Source organism: Pinus tabuliformis, chromosome 1_2 (genome assembly GCF_031772625.1).
Source record: "Pinus tabuliformis cultivar Carrire ecotype Pingquan chromosome 1_2, CPIR1, whole genome shotgun sequence".
NCBI classification, from domain to species: domain Eukaryota; kingdom Viridiplantae; phylum Streptophyta; class Pinopsida; order Pinales; family Pinaceae; genus Pinus; species Pinus tabuliformis.
In genome coordinates, this window is record NC_142298.1 from 993731992 (window position 1) to 993759530 (window position 27539).

At 37.5% G+C, this 27539-nt stretch overlaps 1 protein-coding gene across 1 annotated transcript in view; it reads right to left on the reverse strand.

Moving 5' to 3' along the window:
* LOC149209397 (putative 1-acyl-sn-glycerol-3-phosphate acyltransferase 5) overlaps positions 1-25151 on the reverse strand; it is a 53849-nt gene extending 28698 nt beyond the window's left edge. The window contains exons 1-3 of the mRNA XM_089396353.1: positions 24923-25151; positions 5306-6212; positions 4901-5031 (exon numbers count right to left, since the gene is read on the reverse strand). Of these exons, the coding sequence (XP_089252479.1) occupies positions 4901-5031; positions 5306-6042 (868 nt within the window). The 5' untranslated portion in view covers positions 6043-6212; positions 24923-25151. The remainder of the gene's footprint in view (positions 1-4900; positions 5032-5305; positions 6213-24922) is intronic.
* Positions 25152-27539: the final 2388 nt, after the last annotated feature.

Sequence of the window (27539 nt, forward strand, 5' to 3'; positions counted from 1 at the left end):
GCTAAAGCCTTAGCTCTTATTAAATCGTCTGTGAATGATGAAATGTATGTCCATATAGAAAATGCTTTAGATGCATGGACTGCTTTGAAAACTTTTAAAGACCTCTTTGATACTCTGAATGTCGATCTACAATTAAAATTGTTGCAACAAAAATTAACTGAAGGCGGTGATGTTCTTGAATATATCTCAAGACTTAAGAATATCAGGCAAGAAATTATTAATGCTGGTTTTCCCGCAATTGATGATAGTTTTATGGTCACAATTGTAATTGTTGGGCTTCCTTCTTCCTATACACATTTTTTAGAGACTCTACAAGTAACTGGGAAATTAGAAAAACTAAAGTTTGATGAACTTTGTGAAATGTTGAGTCAACATGATAAAACTTTTGGGAAGAAGAAAGTTGGTGAAGATGTTTTTCTCACAGAAGCCAACACTAGTAAGTCATCAGCAGATAGTTCTCGAGGAAGAGGCAGAGGGAATCAGAATCAAGCAGCACATAATCGAGGTCGAAGCCAAAGCAGAGGCAACAATTTTAACAGAGGAGGAAGAAATAATTTTCAAGGTAGAGGAAACAACCAAGGAAGAGGCAATTTTCAAGGACAAGGATATAATAATCAAGGTAGAGGACAATCTCAAAATAGAGGTCAAAGCAGAGGCAAAGGACAATCTTCAGGAAGAGGAAGAGACTTAAGTCAAATTGTGTGTCGAAGATGTAACAAAGTTGTCCATTATGCTTAAGATTGTCGAACATCACTTAATAAAATTCCCAAGTTTCAGCAGCATTCAGCACAATTTGCAAATGATCAAGATGAAGATAACTCATAATATGTTTTTACTTCCTCACCAGCATCACAAATTTCATCCCATCTTAGAAGTGACTATGAAGATGCCTGGATCTTGGATTCCGGGACAACTCAACACATGACTTGTCGACGTGATTTTTTCTGGAATTTTCAAGATTGCCAACTTAATTCCATTTTTCTTCTTCCCATCAAAGAATTTTTGATAAAACTTTTGGGAAGAAGAAAAATGGAATTAAGTTGGCAATCTTGAAAATTCCAGAAAAAATCACGTCGACAAGTCATGTGTTGAGTTGTCCCGGAATCCAAGATCCAGGCATCTTCATAGTCACTTCTAAGATGGGATGAAATTTGTGATGCTGGTGAGGAAGTAAAAACATATTCTGAGTTATCTTCATCTTGATCATTTGCAAATTGTGCTGAATGCTGCTGAAACTTGGGAATTTTATTAAGTGATGTTCGACAATCTTCAGCATAATGGACAACTTTGTTACATCTTCGACACACAATTTGACTTAAGTCTCTTCCTCTTCCTGAAGATTGTCCTTTGCCTCTGCTTTGACCTCTATTTTGAGATTGTCCTCTACCTTGATTATTATATCCTTGTCCTTGAAAATTGCCTCTTCCTTGGTTGTTTCCTCTACCTTGAAAATTATTTCTTCCTCCTCTGTTAAAATTGTTGCCTCTGCTTTGGCTTCGACCTCGATTATGTGCTGCTTGATTCTGATTCCCTCTGCCTCTTCCTCGAGAACTATCTGCTGATGACTTACTAGTGCTGGCTTCTATGAGAAAAACATCTTCACCAACTTTCTTCTTCCCAAAAGTTTTATCATGTTGACTCAACATTTCACAAAGTTCATCAAACTTTAGTTTTTCTAATTTCCCAGTTACTTGTAGAGTCTCTAAAAAATGCGTATAGGAAGAAGGAAGCCCAGCAATTACAATTGTGACCATAAAGCTATCATCAATTGCGGGAAAACCAGCATTAATAATTTCTTGCCTGATATTCTTAAGTCTTGAGAGATATTCAAGAACATCACCGCCTTCAGTTAATTTTTGTTGCAACAATTTTAATTGTAGATCGACTTTCTTTGATTCAGGCTGAGTATCAAAGAGGTCTTTAAAAGTTTTCAAAGCAGTCCATGCATCTAAAGCATTTTCTATATGGACATACATTTCATCATTCACAGACGATTTAATAAGAGCTAAAGCTTTAGCATTCTTGATTTCCCATTTTGCTAGTGCAGCTACATCTGTGGGTTTATTCGGCTTAACATCTCCATCACATATTCCCTGCCATAATTCATTGTAAATGAGTGTGCTTTCGATGAGTCGATGCCATGTTTTATAAGATTTGGTGCCTTCTAGTTTGTCGGAATCAGAAAACAAATTAATCAACTTAGACATTTTAGCGTTGAAGCGTTGCACCAAGAATCAGAACAGAAATGACAAGATATTCAACACAACACACTACGCAAAAAAAAACACGATCTATCGGGGCTTGGCCTTGACCCACGAATAGTCGTCAAAACAGGAGACAATTGACTGAGCTTTGCACTTGGCTCTAGTCAATTTCTCAACTTTTTACAAGGCAACTTTCAAAATTTGACTTTTTACAATGGTGCTTTTGCACAATATGGTAAAAAAGAAATTGTCCCCCCTCAAAGTAAAATTACTTTGAGTTACAATCTCTTCGAAAACAAATTACAACTAAAGTCTCCTTATTACTCCAAAATTTACAATCCTTAACATCTACAAATATCCCTTATTACTCCACAAAACATAAACTCCAAAATTAAAAAATCATGAGATTTCTCCAAAATACAATATGCATTATATTACAAAAAAAACTTTATGATCCAACCTGACAGGTGTCACTCTGGCTTCTTCTGGCTTTACATTGACACGCTAACAGGCTTCACTCTGGATTCTTGGTGGTTGGCTGGCTCACGCTAGCTTCTTGCTCTTTCCATAACCTCTGCACGCATTGCATAATTCGGTCTATTCTTCTTGACTGGAATTAATGTATGTTTGGCATGTTCTGCATCTCTTCTTCATCAGCTTGTGGAGGATTTATTGTTCCTTGCAGTAGATCCATTATATGGCATTGAAAGAGGCCGCCCAGAGGAAATATGCCAAGCATTTTTTATTTTCAGGTCATTAACATGTGAGAAAATTCAAGCCTCATCATATATAGGAGAAACATCTAAGAATGTCGAACCTTGTATTCATATCGAAGATGAAGACGAGAAGAAAGAGGTGGAGGTAGTAGCAGGACCTTTGATTTCCTGGTCGGGTGATAAAAATCATAATTTTGAGCTTGCATCTAGCAAAGTAGTGGTTCAATCAGGATCAAATGGGGTTGCTATTTACGTGTCTTCCAATTCAAAATCCATTAGTAAGCTTTCCAGTATTATCAGGAACCAAAAGCATGAAGCAGACACTCAAGCAAGGGAACGGAAAAACAAGAAAGAAAAAATGATACTCAGGCAGACAGTTCTTCAAAAACAGCAAAGAAATTTTCGCAGATGGATGATGCGAACTTCTTCAACCCCGGTGATGACCAGTTTAGTAATCTGAAATTTGCAATCGGAAAACAGTGCTCCCTCTGCGTCATTGCAGAGAGGTTGAAGCGCTGCAGATATGTTTTGCAATCAAGGTGGATCCGGAGGGAGCCTATGGCCGAGGCAAGAAACCCTCGCCCTTCTCAAAATTCGATCAGAAATGGATGCCGCTTTCCGTGATGCATCCCTCAAAGCTCCTCTAAGAGGACTAAGGCGGAAAGGTCCGGTCGACAAGACGGGAAAAACTATAAGTTCTTCAACCAGCTAGAGGCCTTATATGGAAACACCGACGACACCGCCATTGTGGACGACAATACAAGCAGAAACAACAATATCACGGCTGCTTCTATATCCAGTCGCGAGTTTCAGGCCAAACAGTGTTGAAGCGGAGCAATAACAAAAATTCCAAAAAACAGGGGCAATTTTTGATAATACTAAAAAATGATTTTTAGATTTTAAAAATCTAAAATCAATGATAAAATTTATTTTCTTTTTTAAACAAAAACTGGACAATTTCCATACCAATCATTTGCCGGTCAATTGAATGGAGTTTTCTAGGACTTTTTTGAGCTAGAATATCCTCCTCACATCCACTGCATCATTACTGGAGCTCTGATACCACAATAATGGCAGAAGTGTCCTCAGACACGTAATTTTATTAACCAGAAAAAAATAATTACATAATTGATTTTGCAAGAGTTTACACCCGAACAACCAAACACTCTTGCAATGAGCTATTTATAAGCTCCATGTCCTAACTACCTCTAATTATGGATCACTTATTAAATAACAAGTGTCCATTTACATTAAATGCTATTCAAACCAACTAGCTAACTAATCTCCTAAAATAGAGCCTAAGATACGACACATTTGGAGAGTCATATCTTGTTACAACAATATACTAATTTCTAATTGTCTCCATTAAATAATTAATCATTCTAGAATAATAATTATTAATTTAATTTCTTAAATTAATAATTATTTTATTTCAATTTTATAACCTATGATAATAAATTATTTTTGGATCATCTAACATCCCTCATCCAATTCATGATCAGAGAGGTTAACAACCTTCTTGGGGATGGTTTTATTGCTTCCACTCATGGTTCCACTGCTTCTATCACCAGCTATTTTGTTCCTACCCCAAAATTCATTGTTTGTCTCAGCTTTACTGCTTATGCCCTCGTTGCTTATATTATGGATTGCATTTTTTTGTATCTGCTTTACTGTTTATGCCTTTGTTGTTCATACTCTGTACTGCATTTCTTCCTATTATTTCACTGCTAGTACCATTTCTTGGGCTTAGAATTTATGATCTGTTAAAAAACCTCTTTGAACATTTTGAACAGACTTGGTAAATGTTGATTTTTTTAGGTTAATCTCATTAGTCAGAAAACAATCAAGTTTGATTGTATGACTTCACAATAATTTCCTTTTGTTGAGTAAATTCTCCCACTTGTCTGTATAGGGAATCAAGATAATGCAGTTTTATATTGAAAGATAAAAAAGAAATAAAGAGAACAGAAAAGCACTAACCTGCATCCAGGGAATCCCTTAGAAGTGTCAAACAAGAATAAAAACCTTTTGTTTTAGGTTGAAGCACATTCTTTAGAATTGGTAAATGATTTTCCTCAGCAAACCGTTGACTCCGAAGGCATTTTTGGTCTCTGCATTCACGGCGCTAATTTAATAAACTTTAAAGGATAGCCAAGCCAACCTACACAATTAATAATCCAATCCTAACATATATAATATTCATCACTTACATTACATAACAATATTATTGTGTTATCTTCCTAGTATTGTAATATTGCAAAGAGAAAGATATGCAAGAATATACTATAGTTTTAAACTGTACAAAAATTATAGTTCTAAAATAAAACATTTAGCAGTATAACTGCAGTTTGATAGATGCAAATAATAAAAAAGTTGAGTGAATACGTGAAGTCAGTGCCCTCTGGGAAGAGAATAAGCCAGAGTGGATCTTGTGGGTCCTTGAACGTTGAGAGCATTGATTCTATGACTGGCTCATCTACTTCCCATTTTCTTTCAACCAGAATGAACTCAAGAATGTGGAAACCCCAACCAAAAATTGGTGCATTACGGACACTGCTCTTGAGTATATACTTAATGTAACCCAGCCGATCTTTACGCAAAGCAAGATCCCATATGTACATCCAATCTACTTCTGTTCGGTGGTTTGCAAGCAGCAAAACGCGTTCCCTGGCAGGAACACGTTCTCCAGCAAATATAACCTTTGTCCCGTTTATTTTTTCAAACCACAGCGGCCACATGGCTAGCCAATGACCAAATAAAAAGGATATCACCTTTCTGCTATAATGTACGCTGAATAGCCGTAGTACCAGAAATGAAGGAGGACCAAAGAAAATCAATGCCATAAATGCTGTAGAAAGAAGCACCATTAGACATATAACCCCTCTTAGTACCCTCCAAAATGTCAAGGGCCTATGTGTTTGAACTTTCTGATTCTCCAGCAGATTAATTTTCTCTTTAAATCCCTCTATAAAGTTCAAATTATTTAGTTCATGAGACTTCAAGGTTCCATTTGCTGTTGCTTCTGGGACAATATAATTAGGCATACTTGTAGAATTGAATTTTCCATCCAACTCTTCATGATTCATACTTTCATTTCCATTCATTTTGACTTTGTCACCCATAGGTCTATATATCAATTGAGTACCTTAACTTGCAGAAATAATACTCCAAATTATAGACTTTCACTATTTCCACATAAATCACAGTGAGTTCATGCTTTCCCTTCCTATTGCTCAGGTACCTTTCAAATCAATGATTATAAATCATCACAGTTGCTTGCTATGAAGGACTCCTGAATAAGTAATATAAAAAACAACATTAATATGGAACTACGAACGATGCAAACTGGGAACTCAGATCAGCATGAATTGGCCGAAGCCTACATAGAACCTATAATTTTATTATCAGATTTTGAAACTCACTGCACCAAAGAACACAATAGGATAGTAAATATTAACTGCATTCTAAATCACCTTCCAAAATGCATAAGACTTTTGCAAATGAACATTCTCATTTCAGAGATAAATTAATACAGTTTATCATAAAGAAATCTCCAATTACTTCTGAATGGTTTCTTTTGAACTGTCCTTTTTTGCTATTTCATTTTTAATTAGTTGATTTAAAATCATGTGTATGTTAAACGGTTATAGTTTGATGATTTCAGTCACAGAGGATAATGCACGTTCTCACAAGTTTAATTCAATTAATCTGCATATTTCTCACAATTTTATTTCAATTAATTTGAATTTTCTTTAGCATGCCACAATATCATCTGCAATGTTTCTTGCATAGTTCAATAAACATACATGTTCAATTGAGTTAATGTCACCCTTGAGTCCTTGGCCTTTTATATGTTTTGTTTAGCAATCATGTATGCATTCACAATATGAAATTTCATCGGAAAGGCCCTTGATAATAACTGGGATAAACAATTATATGATGGTCTACAAATTCAATGTATAAATTTAACAACTAATTACTACTTTTTATGCATTCATAAATCGAAATACCAATTTATGCAATTCACCCTGTATAGAAAAATACACATCAATGAACCCAATGTAGCATGATGATGTCAGAAAAATGTGTAACATGCAACAGTTATGACGACATAGATGATGCAGTCGCAAAAAAATTATATTCCAATTTCCAATTGCATTACCTTCCACATTGCCTGCTATCATTTTCTGAAAGAACATATTAAGGAAGGTTTTAGCTATAGGATCTTAACCTATCCCACCAACAGCAAGCAAACTTAGGACATCATTGTTGAACAAATAAGTGTCCAAGATTAGCCTACAAACAGAGGAAATGAGACAAACATGGGTGAGGGCTGGGTGCTCTGCTATTATGGATAGGTGTACAGATGTCAATCCTTTCCCACTTATCATCATCATTGTCGTATATCTAGTAGCTCCCCTCTTCTTCCAAGTGGTGAATTGTTCAGAAGGATTGAAGTTTCTAGCTTCATCTTCTTGGGAATGTCATAGAGAAGGATGAACCATCTAACATGGTGCAGGTCACCAGTCACAATAAACATCTGTTACTCAGTTTTTATTGGTTTAGAGTAGGTACAGGAATATGTAATGCAACCCATGCTGTAAGTATGCATTGAGAAATGAATTAACGGAGATTGGTAGGATTGGAAGCATTAGTTTATAATATTTTACATCTGATAAAGATATATAGAAGTTTATCTGCAACCACTGTACCTCCCCATACAAGTCTCATGCAAGTATGGAATTCCTTAAGGATGTAGATACAAGATATTATAGTTACTTTATTTTATTGGAGAGGATGATCAAATTGCGGGAGAACTTGTAGCCTATGATGGTATCTAATAATTGGTTCAAGCAGAGAGTGTAGAAGAGAAAAAAGGGAAACATGAATCAAACTGTGTTGAATAATAAAATGGTGGGAAGATTGCAGGTATGCAGTTGTGTTGGGAACCCCTATAGTAGAAAGCATCCATTATGCAGACACAGATTTCCTCAATTTGGAGAAAAATGATACATTTGACGAGAAATTGAGCTGATGCGATCTATTATTAATTACAGGCATCCCACACTAAATTCAACAACATAAATTTGATCCATTATTAAATGCAAGTGGGAGAGTTTAAAACCACTATACATGGAAGGGTATGCATTTGATCATTAGTGATATCTAGAGAGTCCTGGGGAAATCAATGATCAATGGGTAGACATAGGGTTATGGGCTGCTATTCCAGAGATGAAAATGATGAATGCAGGTTACTTTGACAGCAGATGCCAGTAGTTGCAGAACTCAATGTCTCCTTCAAAACATTAGTGGAACCAAATTTCATGAAGAAGCATGCATGACAAAGGAGCTCAAGACCTTTGATAAGTAAGATAAATTTAGAGCTTTCCATTACTATCCCAAATTGTTGATGCAGAACTCAATGCCTCCTTCAAAACATTAGTGGAACCAAATTTCATGAAGAAGCATGCACGATGAAGGAGGTCAAGAACTTTGATAAGTAAGATACATTTATAGCTTTCCATTACTATCCCAAATTGTGGATGCCTTTAATGCTGAGAAGAATTGATCCACCTATAACTTCATCTATTCTATTAACAGGAATGTATTTTCCTCTGTTAGAGCCAAGAAGCTAGTTGTAATGCAATTGCTTACACCTTCAGTATCACAAGATGCCTAAGCATCTTATGGGACCATAAATACAATGGGATGTTGATCCAAAGAAGCACATTTAACATACAAATATATAGTCACAAGGTTGCAACATTGAAAAAGGCTCGGTTGGGAACTTGGGGTTCCACTAAGCATCTTCAATGAACTAAATGAGTCTATATCGACAATGAGGATGGCCCTGGTGTCGATTATGTCAAAGAACTTTTGCAGCACATGGAAGCAAACAACTGAACATGGGCTCCTTAAGCTTGCCCAAACACTGAAAATGCCTTTGGTCCTTAATTTAATGAAACATGTATCTGTATACAACAAATTTATTTTGTTAAGGAAAATGGTTTTAGTTTGACGGCCTACTTTGCTAGAAATAAGAGTATGATAAAACAAGATAGGATACACAATTTAGGGATAAGTTTAGTCTATTCAAGGGTAAGCTATTTTTTCTCAGGGGTTTATTTTCAATCTCAACAGCCAATATTTAAACGATTTTTGTACTATAAATTCATGTTCCTATGCAATAAAAAAATAACATAGTTTTAGTTTGAAAAATTGTTTGTATTGCCATGTTTGTGCACTTTGGAAAGCCAACATAACATTGGAGCAATAAAAGTGACACCGAGATTGAGAGGGGGAAAATCTGAGTTTCATAAGGGGTTGCAGACAATGTTGAGACCACTCAAACTTGAGATAAAGTTTGCAACTAAAAACATGGAAGGAAATAAAAATTTGAGAGAATCATGTTAGCTTTCAAGGTTATCCAAAAGTGTTTAAACCATGTTTGGGGGTGCTCCATGAGATGCCAGGTGCACGATGTTTGCTTAGCCCTTGATCAATCCATGATGGACTTGCTGATTAGAGGTGGCTTAATCATTGGTTACTAGACATCATAAGGATGCTTGATTAACATTCTTTGTTGGAACATTGGGAATCTTCAAACAACGTGGTGACATTCTACATACTAACCACATGGAAGAGGTTGCTTGCTTAGAGAATACCCTACATTGGAATAGGATCATTTGGGATTCTAGAGGAACATATTGAGCCCTAGACATCATTGGGTTGCTTGGATGCTTGCATGGAGTCTTGGAGTTGACTTGAGGATGCTTATGTTATGATAATGGACCTAGAAGAGCACATGGCCTTGGAGAGGTGTTGGAGCATTGGAACCCTTGGAGGAGGAGCATTGGATATTGAATGGTGGGAGCGCTCTTGACTTAGAGCCTTGCTTGTGGAATAGTCATCAATTTGGAGCTTGACATGTGTCACTTTTAGGTTCCTTCACATGTGTAGGCCTACTTTGCATTTTGTAGGTTGCTTGTAGTGAGTTAGGTCCACTTGACATGTAGACCTCCCTTCACTTCTCATATAATAGAGGAAGGAGAGAGTTGTTCTCAATCATTCTTCCTTGCACTTTCTCTCTATTGTCATGAGGTGCTAGGACTTTTTGATATGGTTTCATCCCTAAGGAAACATTGATACTAGGGTTTGTGGATAAAATTTCAAAACCTAAATTGTACTTATTGAGGAGAAGGAGAAGAGGAAACACCTTGCATTAGGCCTATTACCTCACATATTCCATATTTAACTTGATGACAAAAATGTTACCTAGTATGATGCATGAGCATGATTCAAAGCACTTTTATAGGAGGCAGATACTTACAAGTGCTCTGGGTGATCGATTGATGTTATTCATGGACATACTATGGAAGCACACACTTTTCCTAGCATTACCCTCATGGTTCTTCAAGAACTGACCACTACTCAACAATGGGTATCTAGTGCAAAGCTACTAGTTCATGTCGATATGTATTGATATCATATTTCAATGGCTGCAACATTATGATGATGATTTTATGGTTCAATGGTTAGGAGAGTGCATATCACATTGTCCCTTTCTATTATTTGATTTATGATTATCATATATTTCTATATGGTTCCAATCATTATGATTGATATCGGTATTATAGGGCTCATGTATAAGTGCCTTAGTCTACTAGAGATATATGAGCACTTAATTTACTTAATTATCATAGGTATTATGGTTTTTTGAGGGTGGTTTCCTTGTGCATACATGTTGATGGTGATTGGGCTGATTTAATTACTAATTAAACATTGAGGTCTCTAACACTGCACCCTAGTTCTTAATGTAATTTTTAACTAGTATTACAGTGTATTATGTGGTTGAGATGATGTTTAGATGGAGTGCTACCCTATTGTACACATGTGGAGACACTTATGTGCTCCACATGGCCACTATTTTGACACACAGTCTCATTCATATCATATTTGGGCACCTATACATGTGTTATATTGATTCTCTCTCCCAATGGCCTGGCCATTGGCATATATTTGGCAATGATATTTGACTTGGAAATTGTGATATTCACCCACTGATGAAGTCAACTAGAGGTTGGATTTTATTTGCAGCATCAATTTACACTTGATGCTCCACCTTTCTCATTTTTGTGGAGATGATTTACTCCATGGAGGTTATTCCCACACCTAATCATGCTTTGGAGGCTCGCATGTGCCACTAGTTGAGGGATTTGCACATTTTCTCATGGAACAACTCCTTGGAGAAGAATAGGGGGTAATGTTGGCGCTCTTTTCACATGAATGAGGAATTTGTCTACTTCTTGGACTCATCTTGACAAAGATTTGCATGGCCCCTCTATTTCTTTGACTTGTTCATGAAGTCAAATATTACTTGTTTATGCACTACTAGAATATACCAAGGGTTTTAGCATGGATATTTTTACTTAATTGGAGGTGGTTTTGAGATCATCATCTATATATCCTATTTTAATGGTTGTTGAAGGATTGAGTGTTAAAAATCTTGTTTCATTTGTCTTCTGTATTTCATTGAAGTTTTTCATTGGTTTGATAGTGCACCCTTCAAGATGAGGATGCTTTATACATCTAAATGTTGTTTGTTCTAGTGGTTTCTTCATCATTCATGGTTATGATGCACATAATCTTGGTAACAGTGATCCTATATGTTGGTTTATTTCATTGAAATGGTTCGATTTAATGTATTTTTCTCTATGATTGGCAATAAACATATATGAGCATTTCTGGAATAAACCTAGGCCTCAGTCTTGAATTTATCATCATTAGTGAACTCCTTTGATAGATATTTTTGATAAGCACAAGAACAAGGAGAAGATCAATAAAGGCTTGCAATTTGTAGCCTTGTCCATCTTCATTTCCTATTAAGCAGCCTCACTGGACCCCATATGCCCAAGGATTTTACTAGGCAATGGAACCACCTTGCAACCATAGAAAATCTGTCTTTAAAACTCATTTAAAAGTTAAAACTGATCCAAAACTGTCTTTAAGACTAATCTACAGATCTTGAAATTACCAAAAAAAGCTTACTCTTGATCTGTCCCTTTAAGTCTGGTTGTGTTTCTCATTGTAAATTGAAAGAAGACTAGACTTAACTGTGTCTTACAAATATGCATAATAAGTTTTATTGGAGCATCTACAGGGAGAAGATGTATACCCATTTGGTTATATATTATGTGCTGGAATCTACCCTCGTAATTATCTATTATTTACCAGCTGTAGTACATACGTAAAATCTGGTCGAGGACAATTAATCCAAGTTGAAAAACCACTGTATTCAGATTGACAGCCAGATTTGCAAAAAGACGATTTCCTTGACAGTCAACAGTACCTAAAGGACAGACCTATAATTGTTGGCCAATTTGTTGAATACATATTTATATCTTTTACTTTAAAGCTGGTAATAAATAACTGAAGACAATCATCATCAAACTACTCAGATTATGAGTGTTGTTGCAAACCTGTAATTACAGTGCTCATTGGGTTGAAACCTGAACCAAAGAAGCATCTCAAGATAACCTATCCCAACCTAGTCGGTATACCTGTGGCGTGTGGCTTTATATCCGAATATCAAACTGAATTTAGGTAGCCAATTTGACTTTAGATACTGCACCTTTTATCCATGAAGAAATTTCAACCACCACTCCAGTTATCAGTTTTCCTTATCACTCCATGCATTTAGTTTTAAATCCAAGCATGATAAAAATTCTAAAATTTGGAAATGACAATAATTTTCTGAAAACACAAATTTAAAGATTTCACAACTGTTGAAATTGCAGAAATAAAATATAGCAAAATTATAACAGCCACACACAGAAAATAACACAGTGATTTTTGGTCAATGTGACTCTGAAAAAACCCCCTACAACTCTTGGGGAAAACCAGTTTGAGAGCTCTTCTTTATTTCTGAAAATGTTTTTACAGAGAAACTGAAATACACAGTAAAAATTCCAACAACCACAAATTACAACTTATCTCGATTTCCGTGCTTGAACGAGACCTTGAAAATCGTGCCAATCAGCAAACAGCCAAAACAGAAATTTTTACAGCAATAAAACAGTATTAAATGTTGTACGGCCAGCATCAAAAAACATGCCCAGAACTTGTTGTCTCTATTCCTCGATTTTTGTGCCTTTCTCCTGTTGTACGGTTTTTCCTTGGGATGCGTGCCAATAAATGCTTCTGCCCAAATTTGCTGAAATGTCTTATTGTTGCTCTCCTTCACTTCCTCATTGCTCAGAAATTTTCTCCTTTGCTCTCTCTTTCTTTCTCTCAAATGTGCATGAAAGAATGAATGATCTATTCCTCCTCTTCTCCTTTTATTTTGTAAATGACCTTTTGTGTTACCCTAAGATCTAATGGCTAAAATTCATTTAGATCTAGGGATGGGAATAAATGTGCATTTAATTCTCACTTTCTATTTTTTAACTCACCCACTTAAATAAAGACCCACTTAGCCTTTTATTTCCATAGTCACTTTTTCACTTTCTAATTCTTTCACTTTAAAATTAAATTGACTTTACCACTTATAAAGTCACTTTAAGAGAAAAGTAAAAATAAATTTGGACACTTTTCCCTAGGCCAAAGATCAAAGCCTTAGGGAACCACTTGTCCTCTGGTACCCAAATTTTAACATTCCCTCTTACCGAGGAAAGTGTTCCTCACCACTCCCATCTTGTCTCTAAAGTAGACATGCTTGCCCCGTGGTAAGGCTTTCGTGAAAATGTCCGCTACCTGATCATTTGTGGAAATTTACTGAAGCTTGACAGCTCCCTTTTGGACATAGTCTCTAATGAAGTGATACTTGATCTCAATATGCTTTGACTTGTCATGAAAAACTGGATTCTCCATGAGTTTTATGCAACTCTGATTATCACAGTAAATTACCGAGGGTCTCAATGCCTGACCAAATAGACCAACAACATCTTGCGAAGCCATATGGCCTCACAACTAGCCAAACTAGCAGCCATATACTCTGCCTCAGCTGAACTCAATGCAACTGACTGTTTTTTCTGGTTGATCCACGTCAAAACTGCCAAACCCATCCCAAAACAACACTCAGAAGTACTCTTCCTATCTGAAGCACAACCTACCCAATCTGAATCCGTGTACCCTGCCAGTCTCACTCCATCACCCTGTCTATAATCCAGACCAAAATCCACAGTCCCCTGCAAGTAACGAAGAATGTGTTTTGCAGCCACCTAGTGCACTCTCCTGGGCTGACACATGAACTAACTCATAGTGTTAATTGCAAAACATATATCTGGTCGAGTGTTGACCAAATACATCAAACAACCAATCAACTGTCTGTATAGAGTAGGATCCACCAACTCAGAATCAGAAGCGTGAAGCTTCTTCCAATTAGTGGTCATACGTGTAGACATGGGTTTGCAGTCCTCCATGTGAAATCTGCTAAGAATATCCACAATGTACTTCCCTTGTCCCAGGAAGAAATGCCCCTCCTCCTGCCACACCTCCAATCCCAAAAAAAAATGCATCAAGCCGATATCCTTCATCTCAAACTCTGAAGCAAGATCTCTCTTGCAACGCTTAATGAGTCTCTCTGCACCAGTGATGATCAAGTCATCAACATACAACACCAGAATGAGAGGCTCCTCACCCACCACATGAAGTATAGGTTCGGATCAGCCTCACTCTTTATGAACCCTAACTGTTCCAAGTATGTATCAATCCTCGAGTACCAAGCTCTGGGAGCTTGCTTCAGGCCATAGAGTGCCTTTTTCAATCTGCATACATGGGACTCCTTCCCATGCACCTCAAAGCCCTGCGGCTGCTCAATATAAACCTCCTCCTGAATGAAGCCATTGAGAAATGTGGTCTTCACATCCATCTGGTGGATCTTCCAACCCATCTCTGCTGCAATCGATATAATGGAGCGAATAGATGTATACCGAGCTACGGGAGCGAAGGTCTCCTCATAGTCAACTCCCTCTACCTGTGAGAACCCTCTCGCCACAAATCGAGCCTTGAACTTCTTGATGCTGCCATCTGTAGCATGTTTTATCTTGTAGAGCCATCTGGAAGTAACAACTGATTTACCTTCAAGCCTCTGCACTACCTCCTAAACATCGTTCTTCATAATAGAAGAATACTCCTCCATCATGCCCTCTGTCCAGACCTGTTGGCTGCCTGCCTCCTCATAACTAGAAGGCTCAGAGTCAACAATGCTTGTTACCAATGCCATGTAACTACAGAACCGCTCAGGTGGTTTACTCTCTCTAACCTGTCTCTTTGGCCCAACAACTGATGTGGCCTTGCGCAAGGTATCTTGAAGCCACTTGGGCTTCCTCTTCCCTGAGCATACTTCTCTCATCATCATCAGAAGCCTAAACTCCTGAAGGCATGTCAACTGACCTCATGCCTGAATCTGTGCCTATAGATGCTGAAGTACCATGCGAACTGTCCATTAGTGGACTACCCTGTGAACTGCTTTGCGGACTGCCCTGCATGCTGCCCGAGGAACCACGCACCTGACTCTGAGAGCCATTGCTCACTGATGGACCTGACATTGTAATCAATGTACCTCCTGATCCCTGACCATTGGATCCCTGAGACTGACTCAACTGCTCCTAAGGGTCTGGTGACACTGGATACTCTAACTCCTGTGACCTCCTGAAAGCTCTCTCCTCCTCAAACTTCACATCTCGCCTGACAACCACTTTCCTCTACGCAAGAATATAAATCCGATAAGCTTTCAAGGTCTCGCTATAACCCACAACGATGCCCTTGTCTGCAGTGGGCTCTAGCTTGGTCATGTTCTCCTTGGGGACATAGGACTATGTAAGGCACCCAAAGATACGAAAGTGCCCAACATCAAGCTTCTTCCCAGAAAAAGCCTCCTCTGGAGTCACATTCCCCAAGGCACGATGCGGACTCCTGTTCTACAAGTACACAGCAATGTTGCAGACCTCTACCCACAAAAATAAAGGTAACCCTTGATCATGAAGCATGGCTTTGGCAGCCCCTGCAATGAATCTATTCTTCCTCTCTACAACCCCATTCTGTTGGGGGTTGTAAGGAACTGTGAACTCCCATCTAATGCCTGCCTCAACACAAAAATCAACAAACTCACCAAGGGCATACTCCCCTCCATTGTCCGACCTGAGGACCTTGATCTTCCTACCTGTTTGGGTCTCCACAAGAGCTTTGAACTCTTGAAACCGCTTGAAGACCTCACTCCTGGTCTTCAAAAAATAAATCCAGGTCTTCCTGGACTGGTCATCAATGAATAAAACATAGTACTCATAGCCACTCAATGATACATGAGACATCCGACCACTCACATCGGTATGAATCAAGTCAAGATCCCGGTCGCTCTGCTGTCGCTGTTGGGAAAAGGGGATCTAGCAAACTTCCCCATAGCACATCCTCTGCATACATCAAGGTGATCAGAACTGAAATTTAGCACACCAATGGTAATCTCCCGTAATGTACTCAAGGCCCCGTGATACATGTGCCCCATCCTACGATGCCAAATCTCACACAACTCTGAACTACTAGATCTGTTGTCGGTCCTATCTCGGGTGCTGCTACTCAATGCCGTCAAGCGCTAGAATGAAAACTTGTACATCTTGGCATGGTGCACACCTCTAGCTGAAGAAGTTGGAGTTCCCCTAAGATATATAAGCACCTGCCCTCTCCTGAACAACACATCATACCCTCTATCCTCAAGTGCTGAGACGGATATCAAGTTCTTCTTCATTCCAGGCACATGTAGAACATCTGACACTTTCAAGGGAGGTTTGGGTCCCCTATCAAATGTCAATGTCCCCACACCAACTGCTCTAACAATGTTGTCATCACCAAGTATTACCTCCATATCAATATCACCCTATGAAAGCTCTGAGAAGTACTCTCTGACTCCTGTCATGTGGCGGGAAGCGCTACTGTCAACATACCAAATGCTAGAAGATGCTCTGCTAGTAGCGGGAAATGCACACTCCCTCTGAACCTGTATGGCAGGTGATCTTGCACCAGTGGCCTCACAAGCTATGAACCCAAACTCCCGATCAAAACTCTCTGAGAAGATCTCTATCTCTGCAGAAGCTGCCATGGGTTTGTCTTTCCCTTTCTTGTTCTTCTTCTCCGGACACAAAACAGCGTAGTGTCCCAACTTTTGACAATTCCAACATTTGACTTTGGAATAGTCCTTCTCCTTGTTCTGTTGCTTCCCTTTACCTTTGCTTTTGCCTCCATTGTTGGAAGCTTGCTTCTTTGCTCTGCCCTTCTTGCCTCTTGCTAACAATGCGACATTGTTATCCTCCTCCACCTGTTTGGCTGCCCCAAGATAGTTCTTTCTGATCTCATTCTGAATGCAATCATCCCACAACCTCTCCCAATCAGGGAGGTTTTCTCGTGCAACAATGCCATCCACAAAATTCTCCCAAGTCCTGGGAAGACCATTCAAAGCAATTCTCACCAACTCAGTGGGTGCAATGATCTCACCTACGGCTGCCAACTCATCTCTCACTGAAGTGATCTTTGTGAGGTATGTTGTAGCACTGTCAGGCTTAGTCATTTTAATGGCCTTCAATTTCTCCTTTATGACCATTTTTCTGTTTTCATTTGAGCTCTGGTAAAGACTGGTCAACGTTGTCCACATCTCATGTGCATAAGTCTTTCCTCTCACATGAGGAATGACATGATCTTTGATTCCTTCCAGAATCAATCTTTTTGCCTTAGCATTCTTTTTGTTAAACTCTACCAACTGTACAAGGTCAGCAGGTGCTACTACTGGGTTCTGTGTGGTATTTAACATAATGCCCCAGACTTCTGCTTCCTCAAAGATGCTATGGATTCTCTCTTTCCATGCACTGTAGTTGTTTGGCCCATCCAACCGGTCTTCAACTCTCAAACCCAAAGACATGTTTCACTGTCCTACCAAACTGAAATTTTCAAATCTGTGGTAAAGGTTTCTATTTACCGTGTAAAAATCAGTTTGTTGTAATTTTCATTTTGCTGTCCCAAACTGCACTTTCTAGCCAACCAACCTCTAATACCATGAAGAAATTTCAACCCCCACACCGGTTATCAGTTTTCCTTATCACTCCATGCATTTAGTTTAAAATCCAAGCATGATAAAAATCTGGAAATGGCAATAATTTTCTAAAAACACAAATTTAGAGATTTCACAACTGTTGAAATTGTAGAAATAAAACACAGCAAAATTATGACAGCCACACACAGAAAATAACATAGTGATTTTTGGTCAATGTGACCCTAGAAAAACCCCCTACAACTCTTGGGGAAAACCAGTTTGAGAGCTCTTCTTTATTTCTGAAATGATTTTACAGAGAAACTAAAATATACAGTAAAAATTCCAGCAACCACAAATTACAACTTATCTCGATTTCCGTGCTTGAACTCCACCTTGAAAATCGTGCCAATCAACGAATAGACAAAACAGAAATTTTTACAGCAATAAAACAACATTAAATGATGTACAACCAACCTCAAAAAACATGCCCAGAACTTGTTGTCCCTCTTCCTTGATTTCTGTGCCTTTCTCTTGCTGTATGTTCTATGCTTATAACAGTTTACTGCTTTTTCTTATTATATTCCACCGATTAGCAATCACATGTACATAAAGTAAAATGCAGATAGAACATTAAACGATCGACAGAAAACAAGCCAAGACAAGAGACACAAGATGTGGCAACTAGCCAGGGACAAACCCCACAATGTGTGGGGAAACCCTTTGATCAAATCTTCTTTTATCTTCAATAATTCAGCAGAGAGAAATAGTACAATAAATCTTATTCATATCAGCAGTAGCAAACCCTAGATCAGTAGCATCAGCATTAGCGGCTTCATTATCAAACTAGGGCAGACCATATCTCACAAACCGACAGTCGGATTGACTTCATTCCACCACCAAAAGTTTCGGCTTCCAGAGAAGGTTCAGATGAACCTACAGCGCAGTTCAGATGAGGAGATCTTCTAGCCCACGCAAGTCAATCTTTACTTCTGCAGTTGCAGCTTCAGTTTCAGCAGTTTCTGGCTTCAAACTAGGGCAGTCGATATCTTGCAAACCGTTCGTCGGATTGACTTCATTCCACCACCAAAAGTTGCGGCTTTCAGAAGAGGTTCAGATGAACCTACAACGCAGTTCCAAAGAGGAGATCTTCTAGGCCACGTAAGTCAATCTTTACTTCTGCAGTTGCAGCTTCAAATTCAACAGCTTCCGGTTTCACATGTGTGAGAGAGAGACCCATTTCAGCGCAGTAGAGAAGAGACTCATATCTGTGCAGTAGAGAGAGAGATGTGATGAGATGAGTGAGTGAGTCTAAATGAGGAAAAGTCCTCTTATATTTATACACAACGTTGGTGGGTGAATAGATGCGACTGTTGGGCTTCTAAGCCTACACGAGTTGTAGGTCGGCTTGATAATAATTCCATAATCAAAATAAATTCATATCTCCATGAATACTTATCAGAATTGGATGATCTTTATATCAATCCTACACCTCTCGATGAGAGGAATCTAATAAAAATATTATTAGCCATGACTAAGATGACCCACATGAAGTTTTGCCCTGTTGCCAATTTTAACAAAGACCCACTTAGCCTTTTATTTCTATAGTCACTTTTTCACTTTCTAATTCTTCATTGAGTTTAATAAAGTCACTTTTAAATTAGAATGTAACTTTATCACTTATAAAGTCACTTTTAAATTAAAATGACTTTACCACTTATAAAGTCACTTTAGGAGAAAAGTACAAATAAATTTGGACACTTTTCCCTAGACCAAAGATCAAAGCCTTAGGGAACCACTTGTCCTCTGGTACCCAAATTTTAACAATCCATAATAAGTTACAGCCCTTAAAGAATTCAACATCCTAATCATCTCTTCATAGATGACAGAAAAAGAAGATTGATGACCTTTTAATCAAGGATCATCCTAAAATGATGGAAGAGAGTGCCAAGTAACTCTTCCAAGTTCCACCTGTATTGTCATCTAGTAGAGACTTGCACTCCTGGTGATATACAAAGTGCTAACAAGGCCAAGGAGGAATTGACAGTGTCACTTCAGCTTGATGGAGTATTTTTGGAGTTCGGGTTTCTCTTGTTTTTTTCTAGCTAGGGTTTTGGAGAGATTAGAGGGTTGTACCAACTTATCTGAAGCTGGGAATATATACTTGAACTTCATATTTTATCTATATATATAAAGTTTAGTTGTCCAAAATGGTCTTGTAGCAGATTTTATTTTCAGCTATCGTTGTCTTCATGGTTTGGTAATTTACAGCACTTATATGTCTTGTTCATTTGAGATAAGTTCAGGCTGAAATTGTTGACAGTAACTTTGATATTGAAGACAATAGGGCAGAATTCACTGCTTTAATTATTGTTGTCATTAAGTGATTTTCAGTTGTGGTTTATGCATCATGAAGATTGCCTTAAGAGTGCTGAAACTTGTGGCATAAGTTTTGGTATCTTTTCTCATTAACTGCCTAGTGGATTGGAGTTGTTTAGAAGTGAAATATTTTCTTCTGGTTGCTGCTGTTTTATTATATTTCAGATCAGCCCTAAAGCTGTAAATTCACAGAGACTAGATCCAGGAAACCTCTAGGAAAGAGGTGAAATTTCCAAGGTTGCATTAATTGCCCTAGAACTGAAAATTTCAACAAGAAAATGGCTTCAAACAGACAGACCCACGAAAAGAAAGCATCATCTATTCAAATGCTCCTAAGAGATAATTCAATGCTAGGAGAACCATTTAAGAAAGAGATGTCAAATTGCAAGAAAAAAATGCAGTAGTTTGGGATTCAGTTTCAAACTGAACATGTCAAGATTCTTCAATAGACATCTAAAGATGTCATTTGAAGCAATGTTGCAAGACTTGGATTCAGAAATACCCTGACTGGAGTACCTAATAATTGACTTGGGAAAACATCAGTCAACTCACCAAAAAAAAGTGGAGAATAATTTTTAGAAAAATGCATAAAATTTCAACTTTGACTCTAGAGGTTTTGGCCACACCTTAACTACCACAACCTAATGGTTTTAAAGAAACTAAATATGACTCGTTGGTTTCTTCTTGTTGGATTAGACACATTTCTATGTGAAGTTTGTGTCTTAAGCAAGAAACACAAGATTAAATTTGCCAAAGAACGTGCATGGAGAAAGAGAAAGCAACGAGAGTTAGTAAATTGAGACTTAATTGGTCCTATGAGAGAAATGACATGGAGGTGCAAAGAAATTTATTATAATTGTTAATGATTTAAGATGCTCCAAACATTCAAAGAACGAGGATAGAGACAAAAAAACAAATGAATCGAGAAGGAAAAATGACCTCAAAGGGCCTAATGAGCCCTAAAGTTGGTAAGGGAGAGATCTCAAGGATTTTGAAGCAAAGTGTTGGATCTACCCCCCTGCAAAGAATATTAGTTCAATCACATCAGGCCCTAAGCCTGGGCATGGGAGATCCCACTTAATCCACTTTTCACTATCACGGAAGAAGTGAAAGAAGTATATCCAAGGAGGAAAAAACATCAAGAGAGAGAGACCCTCTAAATTTATTTAGTTAGCATGTTCAATAGATGTGTTTAGCCATGACCAAATCAAAGATTTATAGTCAAAACTGTTTATGCTAGATGTGGATCACAATGTCATAAATCCTCTATAACATGTGGAGCTTGTTGTGTAGGAGAGCAAGGCACCCTTTTGCAAAAACCCATTATGCAAATAGTACCTTACCCTAAAGATTTCATGCCAGAGGTGTCAGTTCCAAGTTATCCCAAAGCTGCTTCAAACATGTATAAAGGCTCATATTCTAAATTTGTTGCTTGAAAAACAGAAATCTATGTATGTGAATCAAGAACACAAAACTCAATGTGTGAGGAAGATTTCAAATCTATTAATATAGGTGGAATGGTTTTGGCTACCATGCCTTAAACTAAACAATTGTGTCTCCAAACATGAGAATTATTGTTGCCCCCCATAGACATGTAAATATATAAGTTGTGAAGGAAGAAACACACCCAACAATGTATGCTCCTTGATCACATCTCAATCACTATAGATCACTTCACTCTGTAGACTAGATTCTCCATTGAATGCAAAGCATAACTCTATTCAAAGCATGCCAACCCCTATAGTTTCAAAGCCAATTGGGTCAAATCTAACTCAACACAGCAATACCACATAAGATCTGACGAAAGTCCAATTTAGTGACCATAAATAATGTCATTGAGAGCACAACTATCACAAATAAAAGCGATGATATGCCTCCAAGATGTCTTTTTTCAAAGTAGGTTGCATTGGCATGCTGCAATGTTTGGCAATGATTGTTTTCTTGTTCATTCTGCTTTCTCCAAGATGTGGATTTTAGCTTTATCCATCCTTTGGAAAGTTGGGTGTAGGTTTGTCTTTGAGAGCCAACCCAGCTCCTTGTCTACTTTTTGCTCTCTCTAGCAAGATGAGATACACCATCAACTCCTGACTATTCAAGGCTTTCATGCCAATTCTGAGAAAATATTTGGGTTCCTTCTAGAAAAGCGAGTCTGATGAGGCTGCTTTCATCCACATGCAACAGGTTGCTATAATTGGTAGTGTAACTTTAGATTTGCTATATTTGGTAATGGTCACATAGATATCACCTTCATTTTCAATCTTTCCTGCTTTTTTGGTTTTTTTAAGCTAGATTATTTTTTCAAGTATGTCTACACTAAGCAGCATCTATTTGTGGTGGATACAGTTTGTGATGCAATGGTTCAAAGTGTCCAATGATGTAGTGATTCAAGGATTCCAGTGAATGAAGGAAAATGAGTCAAGAGCAGTGTTGAGAAAGTGAACTATTCTCCTAGTTTGACACAGGGTAGTTAGTTGTAGGGTATATATCTATATGATGGCCCAAATGGCCTAATTTGTCTTGCCATAAATGTCAAATCAAAAACCTGGGTCGAATTACTAGAGCTAGTTGTCGTGCCTGCTATCATTGGTCAAATCCAAAAGCAGATTCAGTTTAGCATTCTTGGTTGACATTATTGCATGTAAACTAATTCACCTTATTATCCCAATTCGCAAATATGCTAATTTTGTCAAAATCAAACTTTGGCTCAAATTCCTAATCTTGCCAATCTCAACACCTAAATCAACCTTCTCTGTTGTTAGGTTTGTCAAATAAAAGCCAAGTTTGACTGGTGAACCACACTTGATATTTTCCTAATCATGTGAAAGCAAAAAGGGCATTTCTTACAGTCACTGCTACTAATATGGCTAAGTTAAACAAATTCAACTTCCTCGGCATAGTTTTCAAAATCTTAGGCTCGGATCAGCTTCAGGAAGATTTCGGGTTAGCCTTAGAAGTTAGAACAGACTTGAAGGATGCCAAAAATCTTCTGCTTCAGGAGGTCCAAATCAGCCTCAGGAAGGGCCAAACAAAGGCCTCAGAAACCTGCCTCAGAGGGCTAATTAAGGCCTCAGAACAGGCCTGTAATTTTTGCCGCAGGAACTGGATCAGTCCAGAAACTAGAAATTGCTCAAAAAAGGATTTTTCTTTCTATTTCAGCATTTATATTTTATGCCAACAAGTTTTTCCATCTGCGTGCAATTTTGACTTGTCTAGCAGGGTATAACTCATGAGGTACTCACCGATGGAGCTTGATATGCATTATCCAAAACAAGAAACAAACTTCACTTTTCCAGCAAACAATTAGTAAAATTTGCATTTTCCAATCTTCTTAGGCAAAGGATCGATTCAGCAACCCCCAAAACCCTCGGCACACTCTGTTTAAAAAAAAGGTGTGTTTTGCGTAATTTTTGTGAAATGCACTCACCAATCAGGTTCCAACCCACAAGTGCTCACAGAGATGACTTAATGATGGCAAGTTTAAGTTGTCAGCAGAGAGTCAGACTCGTGACCTAGTTAACTAAGGTCAGCAGCAGAGCCCAGCTGAGTTTCACCCAAGGGAAACCTGAAAACTCTCTTTTTTTCAACAGAGCTGGTTGGTAACATAGCAATAAAGAAGATTAAGAGCTCAAGCCCAACCCTATGTTCTTATTAAGATCTACGACCTCGCTCTAATCAAAAAAATGGGAGCTAATGTTAAAAAGAGAAGCCCAGCCCATGTTCTCCTTAAGGCCTGCGACCCCACTCAACTCAAAAAATGGGGAGATTCTGTATAAAAAAAGGCCCACCACTATGTTCTTAAGGCCTGGGGCTGCCCACCTCTCTTCCTCACAAATAGTTGGCCTCCATCTAGACCTTCTCATGTTTGGACGCCCTCCATCTACACTTCTAATATTTAGAGCCTTTTGCGTTCCACCAGTGTCTAACAAAGGGAGTGTGCAACGAAGTAATGGGCAACTATTTGGAGGGCAGCTTGGACATTAGTCATGGCTTTTGATGACCACACTCCAGCCAGAAAATGGGGCGCTTCTGTCAAAAAAAAGCCCACCCCACGTTCTCCTTAAGGCCTGCTACCCCACTCTAGCCAAAAAAATGGGGAGCATCTGTTAAATAAGAAAGATGAAAAACAGAGAGAAGAAAACAACAAGAGCACGGAAAGAAGAGAACCAGGTGGACATCTTAAACACTCCGTCCACCACACCCGTGAACCAAGATAGTGGTTTACACAATTTGAACAATTCAAGATAAGCACCACTCACGAAAATAAGAAGGAATGCAAAGGCCACAGAAATAAGGAATACAGCTTCAATTAACATTGAAAAGAAAATCACAGAAGATAAATTCGGATGAATGCTTCCCTTGCTTAAACCCATCATTACCATTTTGAATGTGCGTAAACGACCCACATGAGACTCTGAGATTTTAAAATACAGAACAAGAGAGAAACTGAATCTACCGCCAATGACATTCAGGCCACATATGACTCTGAGATTTTAAATACAGAACCAGACAAAGATTGAATCTACTGCCATTGACCTTCAAGCTTCATACCAGATGCCCAAACACCAGCATATGCATTCATTCAGATCTTCAGATGGGCAATTGGGACTCACCTTCTTCCGAGCTACCAACATGCCCGAGCTTCTTCAGAAACCAGAGCGAGCGGATGAGATCCAAGACGATCGTGGGTATGAGATTTGGATTTATTCTTGTGTTGGGACACAATATAAAGAAAAGAATCATCCGAAGATCCCAATGAAATGAAAGATATTCGCCACCTAAATCATTTAATGCAGTCTATCTAACGCTCATGCTCCGCTCCCCCAAACTGACTTGATCTCCGCAATACCAAACTGACTTGATCTCCGCAATAGACTCCAAATTCTAAACTTATTTTGTGGGTAAAATGAATTCAGTTAAAGCTCCATTGGGCAATCCCAGGGAAATTGCCCTTTCCTCTTCTAGAAAATTATATGGAATTCATACATATAATATATCCTTCACATGATTGGGCCATGCATTTACAAAAATTTATTCATACATATAATATAATATATCCTTCACATGAATGGCCATGGATTTACACTGCCCCACATGCAAATCCTCTTGGTACTCTGATAAATGGTCAACAACCAATCGTTGGATCTGTAACTGATTCATGAATGCGCTCAATTTTGACCTTGATTAAGAGTGGGCAAAGTTGCAAAGTTCAAGGTTGAAACATAATTTTGTACTCCACATTTTCATTTACAAATGACAAGCACAAGGGTTGTAACTTGAATTTTTTATTGATTCTTTTAAGATATGAAAGGTACAACAATAGTTCAAATTTGAGTTTTTAACTATTTTTCTCAGATATGACAGGTACCATGGTTGTGATTTGAGTTTTTAACTACATTTTAATTCATACATATAATATATCCTTCACATGAATGGGCCATGGATTTAAAAAAAATATATGGAATTCATACATATAATATAATATGTCCTTCACATGAGTGGGCCATGGATTTAGAATGCCCACATGCAAATTCTCTTGGTACTCTGACCAATGGTCAACAAGCAATCGTTGGATCTGCAACTGATTCATGAATGCGCTCAATTTTGACTTTGATTAAGAGTGGGCAAAGTTGCAAAGTTCAAGGTTGAAACATAATTTTTCTACTCCACATTTTCATTTATAAATGACAGGCACAAGGGTTGTAATTTGAATTTTTTATTGATTTTTTTAAGATATGAAAGGTACAACAATGGTTAAAATTTGAGTTTTCAACTAATTTTATCAAATATGACCGTTACCATGGTTGTGATTTGAGTTTTTAACTTTAAAAAAATCAGATATTAAGGTGGAATAATTGTAATTTGAGTTTTTTATTGATATTAAGGTGGAATAATTGTAATTTGAGTTTTTTATTGATTTTCTTAGTTAGTTTTGGCGAGATTTTTTGGAAATTTTTAGGGTGGGTTTTTTTGGGTTAATTTCTCTATAATCTGGTCAGTGTCTATTGAAATCACAAATTTGATAGGTAACCCCTGTACAATCAAAGTGCCCAAGAATTTTTCAAGATGCTGAATATATATATATAACACCAATTTAAATAACACAAATCAATATTTCACCACAAATTTTTCCGTAAAATTCCAACACCAAAAAATCTAAAAAAATCACAAAAAACATTTTTATTATCTATTTCTTTTAGAATCGGTGCTAAATGCCCATTTGCTCGTATTCCTGTTCTTTGAAAAATTCAAAGCTCCTACACAAGCGTCGGCTATATAGGAATATTTCAGATCTTCCTTACAATGAAAGCTAACTGTGAATATAAATATGAATCGTTAGCAAGTTATCTGGCAAAGGTATTGCGTGTCTAATGTTGCGATTCTGTTGTGGAAAAATGTGTTCGAGCAAAGCAAAAGCCAAATCTATTTATGCTATTTTTATTTGTATGGTCGGAGTGCACTTTCCTCTCAACGAGAACGCCACGTGATGTATGGTATCTAATTCTGCACGAGAAAAATGGTTGGAATATAATTTGTCAGGAAAAGTTTGCAATTGTTTTATTCATGTCTCGAAAATAAAAATAAAAATAAATAATAGTTAATTTTATGTAGAATAAAAATAATGAATTTGTGTAGTTGATATAAATTATTTTATGGGAAAAGTATAGGTTTGTATGTTAGCAATTGTTTTAAAAAGTGTAAATGGAAGTGGATAGGTTTGTTAATTTGGAAAAGTCAGATGAGAAAGGTATTTGTTTGTTAATTTGGAAAAGTTGTATGGGAAAGGTATACTTTCATCGTAGAATTTATATTATAATAAGTATAAAATATATTTTTTTTAAATCATTTAAATATTATTTTTCTTAAAAAAATTACCGAACCTTTACTAAAAATTTTATTATTGTAATAATTAGCTATTTAACATAATTTATAATTATTATTTAAGTTGTATATTTAATTAAATTTGATTAACACACTAACTCTCATCCATCCCATATTATTCCATATTTCTCGTGATGCTAATAAAGATTGACTCATTGAAACTCGCTATCTTAATTTTCAAAAAGCATGTATGACATGTTAACCCTTTCCAGCAATAATGTATTTATCTCGCCATATGTCATAATTATAAAATTAAATTAAAAAACTTGAATGCATAAGGCTAACTACCTAACTACCCTATGTTGTCAAAAGGTCAAAAATATGTAAATCATGATTACAAGCTCAGCA